Raw genomic sequence first — 19,459 nt, forward strand, 5'->3', positions numbered from 1 at the left:
GCATAGTAGTACTCCATCCCAACCATACACCACAACTTGTTCAGCCACTCCCCGATTGACATGCATTCCTGCAATCTCCAGTTCTTTGTTGCCACAAAGAGAGCTTCTATAAACATTTTAGAACATATAGGTTCTTTTCTTTTTTCCCTGATTATCTTGGGCAATAGACCTAGTAGTGGTATTGCTGGGCCAAAGGGTATAGGTGGTTTAATAACTCTTTGGGCGTAATTCCAAATTGCTCTCCAAAGTGTTGGAGCAGTTCACAATTTCACCAACAATGAATGAGCATCTCAATTTTTTTCTGCATTCCCTCCAACATTTGTCACTTTCCTCTTCAATCATTTTAGCCAATCCGATAGGTGTGAAATGACATCTCAAGGTTGCCTTAATTTGCATTTCTCTAATCAATAATGATTTAGAGCATTTTTTCATATGACTATACATTGTTTTGATTTCATGAAGTTTCTAAAGCCGTCTGCGAGTCCTAAAGTGCTGTATAAACCTTAGAATCGTCGTTTTTCCTCCCCCTTGATCTTTTTTCTCCTTCTTTGTTAACACAATCAGGAAGGAAAACCATTTGAGTTATAGGGGTAGACGGGCAGTAATCACTGCCAACAGCCTCCGGGGAGAGCACCTACAGTAGAAAAGAAAAGCAGACAGAGGGTGCCTTACATTGCAGTTTCAGAGCTGAGAGAGAAAAGAAAGGTATGGAGGTGGGGTGGGGGTTGGAAGGGAGGGACTGGGAGAGACGCGTCTAACAAGGCAGCTAGGTGGTGCTGCGCCTAAAGTGGTGAACTTGGTATCAGGAAGATCTGAGTTCAAATTTTGCCTCAGACACTTATTGGTAGCATGGTCCTTGCAAGGCATTTAATCTCTCAGCTTTAATTTCATCATCTGTAAATTGGTGATAATAGTACCTACCTCAGAGGGTTATTTTGGAAATCACATGAGATAATTAGAGCTCTGTAAATCTTAAAGTACCACATAAATGTGTGCTACTATTAAGACTTGCATGACAAAGCAATGCAGCCTTGGTGTCTGTTGTCCCTGAGGAGTCTTCCCTGTAAATCTCTATGATCTTTGTTGTCTGTGTCCTTGGGCCAATTTTATCTGCTTATCTGTGCTGAGAGCAGCATGAGGACTTGGGCACGGAGGACTTTAAAGGTTTTGGTTGATGACCTTGCACTGAGGTCAGTGACATCAGGATCCTTTGGACACCTCCTGGAATCTCCTCTGTGCTCTTCTGGGAACTTGGAGGTTTCAGGAAGCTGGCATTCTTCCCCTCTTACTCCTTCCACCTCTGGCCCACATTTCTCCATCTCAGTTTTCCTGATCACTGCCGTCAGTGACACAATGTTAGTAGGGGGTAGCAAGAAGAGCTGGTGAGAGCGCAGGCCTGATTTGTCAGGGGCAGTGGCTCCTTGTCAGATCATGTCAGGCTGCTTCAGTATGGAAAGAAGTAAGAACTTTGGCTAAATGAGGCTTGACAGTTGGGAGACAAAGTGGAGCCGTGAGGGATGAAAGGATCGACTCCCAGAACCTGACTGACTCTCATGGGTGGACATTCATGGCAGCCAACCAATCAAACCTCACTGAGCCTAGCACTGAGAAGCTGTACCGAACCTAGACAGCATGGTTCTTGAACTCACAGAGCTTCTGATGGAGTTATGGAAAACCTGTTAACAAGATCGATTAAAGGAATTGGAGGAAGCTATAGGGGAAAAATGATATACCAGATCCTCCTGTCATAGATACAGAGCTGGAAAGGACCTTACAGATCATGCAGTTTGACTTTATAGGCAAAGAAAAGTGAAGTGATTTGCTGAGGTGATTTTCATAAACATAGCAAGCTTCTCGGGCAGAATTCAAACCCAGGCCTTCCAAGTTTAGTACTCAACCAGCATTAAGTACTGACTATCTGCCAGATATGGGACAGTTGGCACATTAGAGAGTTGAGTCTGATGTCAGGAAGACTCATCTTCCTGAGTTTAAATCTGGCCTTAGACGCTAACTGTGTGACCCTGGGCAAATCACTTAACCTTGTTTGCCTCAGTTTCCCCATCTGTAAAATGAGCTGGAGAAGGAAATGACAAACTACTCCAGGATCTTCACCAAGAAAACCCCAAATGGGGTCACAAAGAGTTAAACATGACTGAAAAAATGACTCAACAACTCAAGTGCAAAGCTTCCTGCTAAGCATTCTAAGTAAGTGCTAATGTGGTACAGGGACTGATGGCGATAACTGGCTGTCCAGCAATGAACACGTAGAAATCAGACATTAAATATTTGTTATCCTAACTAATTCAGACATTTTAGAAAATCTATCACAGTGTACCCAGAATAAGTCCCCAGTGTGACCTGAACCAGATTTAAATGTAATTGGGAATTATTTACCAAAATGAATAAAACTACAACAAAACATAAATAATATTAATATTTGGTTTTCTAAGTCAATATACAGCCCATGGAGATCCTTATGCATGCTTTAGTGACCCCATTTCTATTTGGTGTACCCTACAAAAGATCTGTTAGATTGCTTCAGGAGGAAGAGGGTAATTTTATTTTATAAGCGTACAGAAAGAAAGTGGTTCAGAGAATAGCAGCCCAGTAAACTGCCAGGCATCGTGGGAATTTTCCAGCCTGCTTTATGAAGGTCATCCAAACCCATCACTTTGTTCTCACCTCCAGTTTAGCTGCCATATCCCTTCCCTTATGAGGACTGATCAGGGAAAGAGACAGAATCTTGTCATCTCTGAAAGAAACTTGTCTTGAAAGCAAAAGCCAGCTGCTCTAATATTAGAGCAGTTGATCCTTTTAGATCTTAGCAGACACTTAACCAAAAATGTAGAGTATAACTGCCAAAAAGAAATAGACTTTATAAACAGCCCAGAGTGTGTCTCAAAACAGGGTAAAAAAAGCCCCAATTATTTAAAGGACTGAAGCAAAGGTGCTCATCAAGGGTGGAAAGGGCATTGGTTTTGGAATCAGAGGACCCAGGTTCAAATTCTGCCTCTTTTATTTAGTGCTTGTTAGGTTGGGCAAGCCACCTACCTTGTGTAAGCCTCAATTGCATCATCTATAAAATGAGGAGGATGGTCTAGGTGGACCCTGGGGGGCCTTCCAGCTGTAAATCTGTTGTCCCAGTTACATAAGCTTGGGCTCAGAAACAATGAAGTGAATAAAGAATTTGTGATTTAAAGTGGGGAAGAAGGTAACAGCAGGTGGTACAGAGCGTCTCAGCAATCTGTGGGTTCAGATGTAAATCAAATCACATCCTTGCAAAAGCTCAAATGTCAACATGTAGGTAGCCAGGAGAGAAGGCTTTTTGTCTCATTTCAAGATAAAAGTCTTTTAAAATATGCTTGATTCTTGCATATTTGCAACTGGACACTGGAACCATAATGAGAATCCATGCAGCTACTAATTATTTTATTTTCAAGTTCAATTGTGACATACATAAAACTGTAGGTACTCCAAAAGAAAATACCGAGTTGATATGAATGGGCCACCTCTACTTCAAGGAGGTCGTAGGGCTGGGGCTAGAAAGGTCCTTAGAGGCCAACTGGTACAACCCTCTCTTTCTACAGTTGAGAAACCTGAAGCTAGCTAGATAGCTAGAAAGTTACTTGCCAGAGGTAACAGAGATAGTAAAGTGCAGAGCCAAGAAAGAATCAAAGTCCCCTGACTAGAAATAAATGAAATAAATGCTCTTACTTTGCATTCAATTCTAGAAGATGGCTGGTTGAGCAAGAAACTGGGACAAAAATGTTGACAAGTGCCAACAAGAAACTATTTTGAAAACCAGAGTTCCAGGAAACTTAGAAAAACAAATCTTATAAGTCAAGAAAGATCACAGGGCAATTCCCCCAGGAAAGAGTCTTCTCGTGTCTGGCCCGCTTCTAGCTCCCAGTGTGGTTCTGGGCCAAACTACCCAAGTCCTAAGAGGGTGTCCAAGCCCCGGGTGTAAGTGAGAATAATTGACATGAGAAGCCATCCTTACTAAGGAAGAGAGTCCAGCACAGCCACATAGATTTTACCTATATGGAGCCCAACATCTTTGGAACCAAAGCAAGACCCATTATTGTGAACTGAAGAAGCTCACAAGTCTATTCCCATGGTATTCAGGCTTATTATTCTGATAATGGCAGCCCAGCTGCCACTTGTCCATCAGACAAGTATCTACTGAGCATCCAAAGGTGCCTCAAACAAATAAAATAGACATAAATAGTAATAGGAGAGAGAGAGTTTGCCATTACATACAAAGTAGAAATTCCTAGTGGAAGGGACTACTATGCCCTCTGGAACCTGGAACTCTGGGATCCCTGCCCCTTCTAAGCATGAAATATAGTTAGACAACCTTCTGCCTTGACATAGTTAGGAGAAACCCTGCCTGGAACTAAAAGTCTTCTTGAAAATACCTCCCTGGTTAGATGAAAAATTAATTGGAAATGAAATCATCTAATCCTAAAGAATAAGTGAGTCAAAGAACAAACAATGGAAACAGTAACTAATTTCATTAAGGAGAGCGATGGCAATGAGACAACATCAAAATTTGTGTACGTGTATAACCTATATCAGATGGCTTGCTATCTTGGGAACAGGGGAGGGAGGGGAGGGAGAGAAATTTGGAACTCACAATCTTACAAAAATGAATATTGAAATCTATCTTTACATGTAATTGGGAAAAAAATACCAATAACTTAAGAAAATCCCTTTACAACTTGGTCCCAATCTACCTTTCCAGCCTTGTTTTACATTATTCCACTCTATAGTATAGTCATACTGGACTTGCTGTTCTTCACTACCTTTCCAGCCTTGTTTTACATTATTCCACTCTACAGTATAGTCATACTGGACTTGCTGTTCTTCACTCACAGTATTTTGGCTCCTACTGTATGCCTTTTCGTTGGCTGGCACCCCCTGCCACAACCCCTAGAATGTACTCCCTCTTCCCCTTAGAAATCTCTTTTCTCCCCCTTCAAAACTCAGCCCAAACCTCACCTTTCACAAGAAGCCTAACCTGAACCTCCAGGTGCTAGTTCCTTGCCACCTACCCTAGGCTTATCTTGTATTTATTTCATATATATTTTGTATATTCATTTACAATAGGGATACATATTTATCTACTCTGATAGACTATAACCCCAGCACACAGTGGCACACAGTAGATGCTTAATAAGCACACTCCTTGATTAATCATCTGTCTTTGATTCAGCCTACAGAGATGCTGATTATTTCTACACATAATCTTTAGTTCTATCCTTCATTTAATTACTTCCTTCCCTCATTTCCCCTTGTGTTTTCCACCATTTCTCAATATGGACCCCTTTCACTGTCTTCTCTATTTCAGCTATTAAGCTGTGGATATATAACTCCTGGTGTGTTCAAGCCAAGCAAGCCGGGACTGTCTGTTTCTTCACCATTCCATTCATTTTCCTGAGAGTCAGTCTTTCTGAAAGGCCAGCACCAGAAAGTCTCTAACACTCCGTGCCCATCCCATTCAAACCAGATGGTTAATGAAGCTAGTTACCTTGTGTTACCCGGTGAATATCGGTGATTCCCATGGTATTTTATATCTGCCAACTAATCTCCTTTCATTCCTTTATCACCACAGAGAGGAAGGTCAGTCATATAGTTGTTAGAGTAACTACTTCCAATAGGATTTCCAACTCCCTACATACAACACTTGGGTCTGTGAAACTTTTCCTATTATCAGCCAATCATTCCTAGGTCAGGGATATTGTAGAGGATTCTTATATTAGGTGGGAACAGATGACCTCCAAGGTCCCTTCCCCCCTGATTCTATGTTTCTAGCTCTGGGCTTGAAATCAGGAGGGACCTGAGTTTGAATTTTGGCTCTGATACTTACTATAACCAATGGCAAGCCTTTCTAGCCCTCAGAGGCTGTTTCCTCATATGTATAACAGTTGTGCTAATACTTAGCATGACAGCCTATTTAAAGTATTTTGAAATCATTAAAATACCACGCGGTAAGGCTGAAGATTCTTGTACAGAAAGAATACACAATCTTCCATCCCTTGATGGGAAACCCAGTTTCTGCTCATAAGAACATTTCATCTCTAGATGTTTCAACTACCTTGAGGTAATGAATGTTTTGTAATGAATAGGAAAAGAAATCGATATTAACAGGTAATTCTGAATGGTGTTGATATGACACCTGCACTGCACCTGAAAATAACAAAACCATTTCTTTTTTAAGAACAGAAGAGAGTTGCTACATCCCACTGAAGGCTAATTCACATGTCCTTAAGTCATTTATCTTAGAAAACATTTTCTTCCTGTTAAGAACTTCAATGAAGCATACTTTACGTTTTTGCAGTTTCATCCTTTAAATAAACATAATAATCTAAAGAGCTGACACAAATAGTGTTTTATGGCTTACGAAAACATTTTCCATTCATTGTCTAGTTTGATCCTTGCAAAAAAACCACACTATTTGATAGGTTAATGTAAGTATTATGAACCCCACTTTACAGATGGGAAAACTAAGGCTCAAAAAGGTTAAATAAAAATATGAGGACAGACACTGGACCTGGAATTTCCCCTTTTATGGAAAACTCCCTGGAGAGGAAAGTCTCTCTGCCAATGCAGGTCAACATATTCTCTGCCACTTGGAGTCTTAGGGAGTTGGCTGTGGGGCACTGACAGGTAATCCAGGTTTTGCTTGTTACAATGACCTTTCTCCAATCCCTACCCTATGATACCTGTATTTTTTAAAATGTATATTTATAGTGAGAGTTCCAAGGTTTCCAAATAGTCATATATACATTTTCTTATTTGATCATCACAGTAACTCTGTAAGATAGGTATTACAATCCCCATTTAACTCAAGTATCCTAATTTATCTGTGATCTCCATAATTTGGATATTACCTCTAATGATACAAGTCACAACCTTCCATGCCTGGAGAACTTTGGTGAATATCCTCCCTTAGGTTTTTTTAGCATTTACTGTATTATATTTTTGTGTTTCTGGGGACATGATTTGACCTGTGCCATGACTGTACTTGTTATGACAAGGTTATAGTCTACCACACCTGCAAGAGGCCTTCTTTACTTCCTTCGATAACCATGAGGATACCAGTGCTGTCCATTTGAGCTACCCACTTGTCACCCTCTGCCCTTACCATACGGCCAACTTCTCTTCTGATTTGATCTTCATTTCCTTGACAATACATCTTTTTTGCATTTCTTCATGATTTATATAGTGCAGGGTGGTCACACTCATCATGTGCCTCTCCGTCACCCTTTGTGAGTAATCGATGAACACTTACAAAAAAAATAATGGCTTGGCAGAGATCTCTATGATACTAATTTTTAATTCTTCAGAAATTGTAATGTTCTATGTCTCATCATCACATGACACTAGTAAAATGTTAGTAGCAAAAAGAGGGATCTTCCCCCCCACCCAGGAGAAGTTTGAGGTTATTAAAGGAATTTGGGAAGCTCCCTAAGGTTTAGTGATATCATCAGTTCCTATGGGTCCAATGTCATTTCTATACAGATGATTCTCAGATCTATTTATCCAGCCCCAACTTCTCTCTAGGACAGGTAGGTGGCACAGTGTTCTAATCTGGCCTCAGATACTTAGCTGCGTGACTCTGGGCAAGTTACTTAACACTGTTTGCCTCAGTTTCCTCATCTGTAAAATGAGCTGGAGAAGGAAATGGCAAACCACTCCAGTATCTTTGCCAAGAAAACCCCACTGAAAAATGACTGAACAAACTTCTCTCCTAAGTTCCAGTCTGACACTGCCAACCGCCTGTTGGACATCTGGAACTCAACATGTCCAAACGGCACTCGTCTTTCTCCAATAACTCCCCATCTTTTTTTCTCTTTATGGTTGAGGGCACTACCATCCTCCCAGTTACCCAGGCTAACCACCTCAGTGTCAACCCAACTCCCTCATCACATACCCACTGTAGAATGTAAGTTCTTTGAAAGCAGAGTCTTTTTTGTTCCTGACTACATCCTCAGCATCTGGCACAGTGCCTTGCTATTAATCTATGCTTGTTGAAGGAATGGATGAATAAGCATGGCTATACCTTTTTCTTTGAAGAAGGAAAAATCCTCTTTCCTTATCAAATTATTAAACATTTCAGGATAACCTAACCTCCAGTACTATAACCCAGGCATCATAGATCATTCTGTATAAGGTCAAATAAGAACATAGGTTGCTGCCAAGAAAATTTACCCTGGAGAAATGGTTTTGATTTTTATTTGACACGTAGGTTGAGGTTAGCAGCATTGCCAATTGAGTTCACCTATCTACTCTACTTTCAAAAGAAGTCTTTACCTGTGACAGAAATAAGAAGGCTTGAGAGCTGGTGTATCACGCACTGGTATGAATGTTCGTGTTGGGGTATAAAAGAAAGCCTTCTTTCTAGAAGTAGTTTGTAGTTTGTTTATAACGTTGTGCTTCTTTCCCCTGGGCCCCCTGGCTGACTAATCAGGGACCCTAGAACTTTGACTCTTTCCCTTGTGGTCTTAGAACAGGGACCTGTGAGAAAGAAAAGGGAGGGGACATCCATGGAATTTAATGCAGCTAGTCTTGGGCTTATAAAAGAATCAGTGCATCCGCCCCCACCAAATACACAAAGCCTGCTGGGAAAGCATACTGCAGAAGTATTTCCCCTGGGCTTTAGCAGATGGCTTTAATTACTGCTCAGTTGCATCACCAGTGGAATTCTTTAGCCTACTATTTGGAATTCCAGCTCTCCAAACAATGGCCAAGTCTCTCTAGCTAGTGATAAAAAACCAATCACAGGGCACTGGAGATGGTAAAGACTTTAGGTGTGGCTTGGTAGCTAATGAGATAGTTCCCTGGAAGCTTGCAGGAGGAGCCACACAAGTAGAAGGAGGAAAAAGTAAACTAAGTGATGGACATTTTCTTGGTTTTAATCGGCCCCTAGGTTGTTAGACAAGACAGATTTCTAAGAAAGAACCTCATCTCACACATACTTACTTTCACTTATTTTCATCGTTTTATTATATTTATTAAAACATTTGACAATTCCTTTCCGTCTTTAGCTGGTTTTGTCTTTTCCTTTTTTGGCCATTCCCTCCTTTCCTCCCCTCCTTCAACCCTCTTAGCAAAGATTGAAATTCTCGTTTTGGATTTCTGCTTCTATTGATGAAGCCAGTTAACTTCTCTATGTTATAATCTATTGTGAATGTGATGTTATTTGTACCTTATAATCCATGAATTTGTAAGCCTTTGGTATGACGTGGTTTGAAATGGAAGTGGAAAGGTAAGCCTTCCTTTTGTATCATAAGTATAGCACTTTAACCAGAGAGAAGCTGGATTTCTTATTTTTGAAATACTTTGAACTATTTATTACTCAGAACACAACTCAGTAGTCCCACATGCTTCATTTTGTCATGCTAAAAGTTCAGCTTTCCATCAGAAGACAAAAACAGGGTATTTCCCCAACATGCGCGCGCATGCACACACACACACACACACACACACACACACACACACGCTTTTGGTGAGAGTAAAATGCCTTACTTTATTTAGAGGCTAATTCCTATTTGTGATGATTCATGCCTCACTTTTTCTTTCCATTAAAGTTATACAGCAATCAATTGCTTGGTGGGTGAATCTTGGTCTCTGATTGTGAGTGAGTGCACTTTCCAGACTGAAGGTGACTAATGGAGAGAGAATTGTCTGTGCTTAATGTACCCCAGATGCTTGCCTGTAAATTGCAAAGCTAAAGAAATGTATAGTGAACCCATACTTTACACAATCAGAACTGGGAGACTGAATGATAACTTTGGGGAGAGAAATTATTAAAATTCTTTTAAGATAGATTTTTGGAACAGCCAGAACCTAGATCCAGAGAACAGGAATGCAGTTGCTAGCAAGGATCTGGGGCCTTGGGAAAGCCACTTTGCTGCTTTGGATCTCAGTCACGTCATCTGTAAATTGGGGTGGGACTAACTAAGGCTCCCTTCAGCTCTGTCAGGTCATCTAGTCAAACTTTCCACCTGCATTCCAAAATTTCCTTTACAATATCCCTGCCGGGTGGTCATTTCACTTCTATTTAAATGCTTCTTTTGAACACAACCTCACGATGCAGCTCATTCTCTTCCAAAATTAATTTTTACATCAACACAATGTAAATTTCTCTTCAAATGAGCACCTGAACTGCCCTGATGTCTGTGCAATTCATTAAATAAGACCAAACTGAAGGTCCTGCTGCATATTAAATTTTCTCGATTAAGCCTTCTGCAAGGTTGGTAAGATTCCTCTGTTGAATGCTGACATACAGGATGTCATAACAATGGGTCTCGAGGGCAGACCAGCTTTTTTGTACATTTTAGAACCACAGAGAGGGCGTTCAAGATCCCTGAAAACACACTGGTGTCTAGTTTATGTATGTCCTTCCATAGGGGTCTTTCAAAATCTCCAGGAGAGGAGGATTTTATGCCACTTGTTTTTCAGGGGTACGAAAATGAAATCAAAATAATTCAAAGAGGTTGTATGTATCCCAACACTAACAAAGGGAGACAGAATTGAACTCTCTTAACTCCCAGTCTCTGGCTCAAATAACAACAGGATTGCGTTGTAAGACTAATTTCTAGGGAGAAAATTTGCATCTTTACTTACAAGCATTTACTGTATTATATTTTTGTGTTTCTGGGGACATGATTTGACCTGTGCCATGACTGTACTTGTTATGACAAGGTTATAACAATAACAAACATCATTGCTGAGATGATCTCATTAAATATCTCACACGTAGGAATGCATCTAATTGAAAATTAAATAGGAAATGTCACTTAAAATGAAATAGGTGCATTTTCATAGATAGCTGTACTGTATCAACATATTACTGAGAGCCAGTGTTGCATAGTAGGTAGGGAGTTTGCCTCAAAGTCAGGAAAATCTAGTTTCAGCTCTCATCTCTCTTTTTTTTTGGAGGGGGTAAGGCAGGGCAATTGGGGTTAACTGACTTGTCCAAGGTCACGCAGCTAATAAGTGTGTCAAGTACCTGAGGCCAGATTTGAACTCAGGTCCTGTGCTCTACTCATTGCGACACCTAGCAGCCCCTGAAGTCCCATACTGTGGGACACTGATTAAGTCATTTAATCTCAGTGCCTCGGACAATTCTCTGAGACTATGTGTTGCTGACTAGCTACCCATCTGCATTGGTGAAGGGAGTTTCCACACCAGAAAGTTCCCTATGCCAATTAAATCACAGATCTGGACCAAAAGGAAATCAATATATAAGTGTACTGTCCTTCGTGTTTAAAGACAGGTGACTGGAATGTCATGTATTTTTAAAAACACGTGGTTTTAAATGCCATGCATCCTAGCCAAAGTGGGAACCTGGACCACTGAAGATGAAAAGTTTGGTGTCCTACAATATAGGAATATCTTTTAACAGACCACTTTGAGCGTGGTCTATGATGGTGCTTGAGGACATGGACCTCACCAAAAAGCCCCCAATACTTCCAGAAGTAACTCCCTCTCCAGAGATGGATACCAAGAGCTCTGGAGTGGACAAAGAAACTCACTCTGCCTAGTCAGGACTCTTTAAAGTCTAAAGCAGGGCTTCTTCAACTTTTTTCCCCTCGAGACTCTTTTAGCACTTCTTAAACTGTGAGTCACAACCTTGCAACCCAAAGTTTGAGAAGCGCTGGTCTAAAGGATGGTAGCTCTAACATCCAGCTAACTGGATAGTTCTGAGCTGCCACTCCAAGCCCAGAAGGATTTCTGCCACTCACATGTACATGTCTTTGCTCACCTTAAAGCCTCTCTGTGTATTATTTGTCCTTACATCTCACACAATAAGTAGCCCAGTGGTTTATTCATAATAGCTATTCAGTAAATGTCTGTTGGGTTGAATTGGGATCAGGGAAATCTGCCTGTCTGCTCTGTAGAAACTACGAAGGTGAATTCCCACAACTCACTATAATATAGTGATTTCATCTACAGCATATAGCTGCAGGATCACAACCAATGGAAGTAAAAAGGACATTTCCCTAGTATATGGTGATAATCCTGAACTAATCAACCAGAAGAAGCCATTTGGCCTAACAAATATTTCCTTCTCTGAATAAACTCAGAGAATGCCTCCTTTTGTGTCAACAAGGCCAGAGAGAGCTGGCCAGAGCATTCTCCTGTCAATGACTACCAAGGACAGGGTGCCTGTGACAGGACTTTTGCTTATCCTAATATTTTATGGAAGATGGTGCAGTGAAAGCAGGGATGCACTTGAGCTCTCTCACAAATCCTTTCAGACACCTCTAAAAAAGTGAATCTGAACAAATCTGAGAGTGGCAGAATCCACTAGGAGATGGAGTGTGGCAGATTTCCAGCCCAGGAGGGTCCAGAAGGTTAACAGGAAGGACCTGTTGCATCGGGCAGGGAGAACACAGAGCACGAGGGTCTGCACCAGGCCATAGCAGAGTGGGAGTGGGCCCTGCCGGTCTGAATCACCAGTGGCAGTGGTGATTACCACATCTCTCAGTGCAGGATTGGAGTCTGACAGAGCTGGGCGGGACAGAAATCCATTATAACCACTGTTATTCAATATGGTTCTAGAAATGTTAGCATTAGAAATAAGAGAAGAAAAAGAAATTGGAGGAATTAGAATAGGCAAAGAAAACACTAAGTTATCGCTCTTTGCAGATGATATATTTAGAAAATCCTAGAGAATCAAGTAAAAAACTACCCAAAATAATAAATAACTTTAGCAAAGTTGCAGGATATAAAATAAACCCACATAAATCCTTGGCAGTCCTATATATAACTAACAAAGGCCAACAGCAAGAGATAGAAAAAGAAATTCATTTAAAGTTACTGTAGACATTATAAAATATTTGGGAGTCTCCCTTCCAAAACAAACCCAGGACCTATGTGAACACAAGTACAAAACACTTTTCACACAAATAAAGTCAGATCTAAATAATTGGAAAAATATCAGCTGCTCATGGTTAGGCCAAGCTAACATGATAAAAATTACAATTCTACCTAAATTAATTTATTTATTCAGTGCCATAACAATCAAACTACCAAAAAATAATTTATAGAGCTAGAAAAAATAATAACAAAATTCATCTAGAAGAACAAAAGGTCCAGAATATCAAGGGAATTAATGAAAAGAAATGCTAGGGAAGATGGCCTAGCTATACCAGATATTAAACTGTATTATAAAGTGGCAATCATCAAAACTACTTGGTACTGACTAAGAAATAGAGTGGTGGATCAGTGGAATAGGTTCAGTATGCCAGACACAGTAGTCGATGACTATAGTAATCTACTGTTTGATAAATCCAAAGACTCTAGCATCTGGGATAAGAACTCACTATTTGACAAAAATTACTGGGAAACCCAGAAAATAGTATGGCAGAAACTGGTCATAGATCAATATCTCACATCATATACCAAAATAAAATCAACATGGGTTCACGATTTAGATATAAAGGCTGATATTATAAGCAATCTGGGAGAGCAAGGAATAGTTTACCTGTCAGAGTTATGGAGAAGGGAAGAACTTATGACCAAATAAGAGATAGAGAGCATTACAAAATGCAAAATGGATAATTTTGATTACATTAACTTGAAAATTCTTGTACAAACAAAGCCAATGCAACCAAGATTAGGAGGGAAGCAGAAAACTGGGGAAGAATTTTTACAACCAGTATCTCTGATAATGGCCTCATTGCTAAAATATACAGAGAAACGAGTCAAATTTATAAGAATACAAGTCATTTCCCAATTGATAAATGGTCAAAGGATATGAACAGGCAGTTTCAGAGGAAGAAATTAAAGATATCTATTATCATATTTCAAAATGCTCTAAATCACTATTGATTAGAGAAATTCAAATCAAATAACTCTTAGGTACCACGTCACAACTGTCAGATTGGCTAACATGACAAAATAGGAAAATTATAAATGCTGGAGAAGACTGGGAAAATTGGAACACTAATGTATTGTTGGTGGAGTTGTGAACTGATCCAGCCCTTCTGGAGAGCAATTTGGAACTATGCCCAGAGGGCTATAAAATTGTGCATACTCTATGACTTAGCAATACCACTTCTAGGGCTATATCCCAAAGAGATCATACAAGTGAGAAAAGGACCCATATGTACAAAAATATTTATAGCAGCTCTTTTTATGGCGGCCAAGAATTGAAAATTGAGGGGATGCCCTTCAAGTGGGGAGTGGCTGAACAAGTTGTGGTATATGAATGTAATGCAATACTATTGTGCTATATGAAATGATAAGCAGATGGACCTCAGAATAACCTGGAAAGACTTATATGAACTGATGCTGAATGAGGGGAGCAGAACCAGGAGAACATTACACATGATTGTAGATGCATGGTATCTGTGATGACTAACTTTGATAGACTTGGCTCTTCTCAGCTATGCAAGGTTCTAAGACAACTCCAAAGACTTGCATTGGGAAAAGCTATCCACATTCAGAGAAAAAATTACAGAGTCTGAATGAAGATTGAAACCAAATATTTGCTCTTTTTTGTTTGTTTGTTTCTGTTTTGCTTCTTTTTTCTTGTGGTTCATTCCGTTGGTTACAATTCTTCTTTACAACATGACTAATGTGAAAATATGTTTAATGTGAAGGTATACGTGGAGCCTATATTGGACTTTATGCCATCTTGGGCAGGGAGGGGGAAGAGAAAAAGGGAGAGAAAATTTGGTATTCAAAAGCTTGTGGAACTGAATGTTGTAAACTAAAAATAAACAAATTAAAATATTTTATGGATATGTATTATGTTATGGCATGTTAATGGTAAAGAAAACACAGATATCCTAGGTTGTTATGTCAATTGACACTTTGTCAACCCTCTTATCTTATTGTATTTACCACTTATTCAATTAAGAAAATTGCTTTCTCATACCATGATTAAACATATATGGAGATCATAAATTTGAGTGGCACAGCCACCCTGAATTGGGATGGTTCAAAAATGCACTTAAGCCTTCTCATTGCTTTTGTCAGGCAGTCAGATTTTATTTGGCTCCATACACGTATGTACGCTATTAGATTTAAAGGATTGAACAATATGAATTTGCCTCTTTTAACCAAACTTTCAGGTCGACAAGGGACATGACACAACTGACACACCATCATCAGGAAAACATGAACTCTGAGTTGTTTTCCTAATCTTAGGATTTGATTGCACTAAAATACCTACTTCTTTCACATAATTTCCTATCAGACCAGTACCACGAATCTTTCAGCTGGGTAGGAAAGGGCAAGACTTGGGACAAAACAAAGCTAGCTAGTTCCCATGGGGATGACCTACTCATTCACACAGTGCTCTGATCAACTGAACTCACACTAGAGGTGACATTATTACAGGTTCATAGAAACAAACAGGGCCCTCTCACCCATAGAAACTTTTGACACTAACATAGCCTAATATGATGTTCTGAATTGAAGCTCCAGAAAAACTGTCCAGACATTCCAGACACTAATTATTTCTCTTTCCCTTTACAACCACCACAATGAAACAAATCATTTATTGAAAACTTAGATAACACTCAATTAGCAAAGTTGATAAAAGATAGAAATAGTCAATATTGCAAAGGCTATGAGAAGTCAGGAATACTAATACATTGTTGGTAGACCTATGAATTGATACAGCCATTCTGGAAGCAATTTGGAATTTTAGAGATAATTAAACTAGTAAGATCCTTCAACCCTGTGATACTAACCATGAATGCCAAAAAGGTCAAAGACAGAAAGATCCCATATATATCAAAATATTCATTTTTATGGTAGAAAAAAATAGAAGACAAAGTAGGTGCCCCATCTATTGAGGAATGGTGGAAGAAATGACGCTATATGAATGTAGAGGAAAACTATAACATTGGTGGGAAACAAAAAAAGAAAAGGAAACCAGAAAGGCCTAGGAAGAGCTGCTGAGAAAGAATGAAGTGAACAAAACCAGGACAATACAGAAAACTATAATAACGTAAATGAAAACTATGCTAAAAGGCGATGACACTTGTGATCTAGGTCCATGGATACGAAAAAAAAGAGACACTCATCCAGAATCTACCAAATATTGACACCGTAGAACTAGGGTTTCTGGAATGACTTGGAGATTTCTGGGAGAAAGGCATTTATTTGAAGGAAAGAAGCTGGGTTGAAAATGAGGGTTAAAAATTTGCCCTCCATCTTAGAAACACATGGCTTGGTGTTTTTCAGTTGGAGCATTTTCCTCTCAAACTATCCCATCCTGAGGGACTGTGATGAAATGATGGCATTGTTGCAAAGTCAGAGATGGGAATATTTGCTGCACTGATCAGACCATGTGTGGTAAGAGAGCCCAACTGCCCCTCAAATGCAATTTCCTTTTCCTCTGGGAAAGAAAACAGTTGTCATTAATTGCCTCACTCCTCTAGAGTTTCATCTCAACTCTTCTGAAAGAGAGCCTAAGACAGGAAAAGCCGTTTCTGGCTTTAGGGGTGCCTAGCTGACAGCATCTGCCTCCACCTACCTCTTGTTCTCTCTCCTCTTGGCTTTTTGTTCTTTTGATTTCACTTAGGTCTTGTGATATAAAGGAAATAGTGGTTGCTAATCTGTGTTCTATGTTTAATGTTATCAGGGCCACTGTTTGTTTGTTTTGGCTTTTATATCCCCAGCACTTAACACAGCATCTGGTACATAATAGGCATTTAATAAATGCTTGTTTACTTGACTTGGCTAAATATGGGTAAAACAGAAGACAGATCCAGCTTCATTGAGAGGCACAGGAAGGTATCAGAGTAATGATTACCTCTCCCTGGGAATTACAAACCTTATGGTGTCGATTTGAGTTAAACTTTAACCAGATCAAAGTGGATTTACAGGAGAGAATATAAGCAGAGAGAGATTAACAGTTTAAAAGGAATCAAACCTTTTGATGTGGTAGAAGAATATTTTTGATCCAGTGAGAATCTTCTGTGCATTTCCATGTGTACTGTGTAGCCTCTCTACTGGATTCTTTACCAGTGAATACTTTGTTACAGTCAGTCAGTAAATGTTTATTAAGTGCTGACTGTGCCAGGCTCTGTGCTAAGTACCAGAGATACAAAGGGAGGAAAAAGACAAGTCCCTTATCTCAAGGAGCTCACAGTCTAATGAGGGAGAGAATGTGCAAACAACTATGCACAAACAAGCTATAGAGAGCAAAAAACCCACAGAGGGAAGGCACACCCTCCCAAATTTACAACAGGCAATGGAGTCAGCAGCAGCAACGTGGTAGCTAACATTTATATAGGGCTAATTCAGGCCAGGCACTGTGCTAAGCATGTTACAATAATTATCTCACTTGTTCCTCACCACAAGCCTGAGATTGTCGCGATTTTATAGACGACGAAACTGAGGCAAAGAGAGGTTAAATGACTTCCCCGGGGTCACATAGCTAGTAAAACGTCTAAGGTTGAATCTGAATTTGGGTCTTCCTGACTCCAAGCCCAGAGTGATATCCGTTGCACCACTTGCTCACACCTCTCACAGATGTCTATATTATGCACAGAGACACCCTCACAAATATATACATATATAAATGCAGACGTATGTAAAATATGCACAAATCTACATACATCTGAATATAGGTATAATATATTACATGCTGGTAAGTATCTAGTCCTTATTATAAGAGAGCAGAGGACAAAACACATTTCCCTCTTTGTAGAAAAGATGGGAACTGCAGGTGCAAAATGTTGTGTGTATACTAGAATGTGGTTACTGTGGTGACTGGTTTTGGTTGACAGTTTTTCTTTATTACGGGGAGAGTTTACTGGTTGGGGATGGTATGTTTCAGGAAATGACTACAACTTAAAAAACAAAAGACATGAATATTTTTTTAAAAAGGAAGTAAGGATATTAAAAACTCTAATGAAATGGGAAAAAATTAAAAGTCATATAGTTAGCTAAAGAAAATACTTGACGAGTCATTATTTTTTATCTGTAAGTCATCTATAAGTAAAGTTATGGTCCTTTTGCTTGCTTCCTATATTACTTCCATCTATAAGCAAACACCAGGCAATTCAAAGGAAATTTTTACTGTGGGCAAAGGGAGAATTAGTATTAAAGGCAGTATAACATTAATTAATTAGTATTAATAGTAGAGGTGGCCCTCAAAATGCTTAGTTCAAAATTTAACATAAACCTTTATCAAAAACTTACTAGGTAGAGAGAAATAAATTAATAACAGAGAAATTTGATTTCCTTTCCAAGGCCACATAGTTTTTCTGTTGTTTTTTTTTCCTTCCAAAAAACAAATAGTTAATATAGTGGAAGGAGGAGGAGGAGTGCTAAATTTGGAGTCAAAGGAACTGATTTTGAATATCACCTCTGCTACTTAGCATCTGTATGCTCTCAGGCCAAGTTAGGTCACCTTTCTTAGGATTTATTTATGGAAAAGAAAGGAATTCATGACCCAACAAGAGATAGAGAGCATTACAAAATGCAAAATGGATAATTTTGATTATGTTAAATTGAAATTTTTTTGTACAAAAAAAGCCAATGCAACAAAAATTGGGAGGGAAGCATAAAATTGGGAGAAAATCTTTACAACTAGTATCTCTGATAAAGGCCTCATTTCTAAAATTTCTAAAAAACTGAGCCAAATATATAGGAATACAAGCCATTCCCCAATTGAGAAATGGTCAAAGGATATGAACAGGCAGTTTTCAGAGGAAGAAATTAAAGCCATCTACAGGCATATGAAAAAATGCTTTGGATCACTACTGATTAGAGAAATGCAAATCAAAACAACTCTTAGATACCACATCTCTCCTGTCAGATTGGCTAAAATAACAAAGCAGGAGGATGATAAATGCTGGAGAGGATGTGGGAAAATTGGAACATTGTTACATTGCTGGTAGAGTTGTGAGATGATCCAGCTATTTTGGAGAGTAATTTGGAACTACGCCCAAAGGGCCATAGGAATGTTCATACCCTTTGACCCAGCAATACCACTTCTAGGGTTGTATCCCAAACAAATCACACAAGAGGGAAAGGGACCCATATGTACACAAATATTTATAGGGGCTCTTTTTGTGGTAGCCAAGAATTGGAAATCAAAGGGATGCCCATCAATTGGGGAATGGCTGAATAAGCTGTGGTATATGAAGGTAATGGAATACTATTGTGCCATAAGAAATGGGGATGATAGGGACTTCGTAACAACCTGGAAAAACCTACGCAACATAATGCTGAGCGAGTGGAGCAGAGCCAGGAGAACATTACACACAACCACAGATATATGGATTCCGTGAGGACCAACCCTGACAGACTTCGCTCTTCTCAGCAACACAAGGTGCAAGGACAACTCCAAGGGACTCACGATGGAGAATGCTATCTATATCCAGAGAAAGAACTGTGAAGTTTGAATGCAGATTGAGGCACACTACATGCTCGCCTTTTTTTCTTTTGTTTTTGTTTTTGGGGTTTTTTGGGGAGTCTG

General features: G+C 39.4%; 1 protein-coding gene across 1 annotated transcript in view; it reads right to left on the reverse strand.

Moving 5' to 3' along the window:
• Positions 1-582: 582 nt before the first annotated feature.
• The window catches only part of SUSD1 (sushi domain containing 1), a 278,160-nt gene continuing 259,283 nt past the window's right edge, over positions 583-19,459 (reverse strand). The window contains exon 17 of the mRNA XM_036749351.1: positions 583-634. Coding sequence (XP_036605246.1) covers positions 583-634 — 52 coding nt within the window. The remainder of the gene's footprint in view (positions 635-19,459) is intronic.

This window comes from Trichosurus vulpecula, chromosome 1 (genome assembly GCF_011100635.1).
Source record: "Trichosurus vulpecula isolate mTriVul1 chromosome 1, mTriVul1.pri, whole genome shotgun sequence".
NCBI classification, from domain to species: domain Eukaryota; kingdom Metazoa; phylum Chordata; class Mammalia; order Diprotodontia; family Phalangeridae; genus Trichosurus; species Trichosurus vulpecula.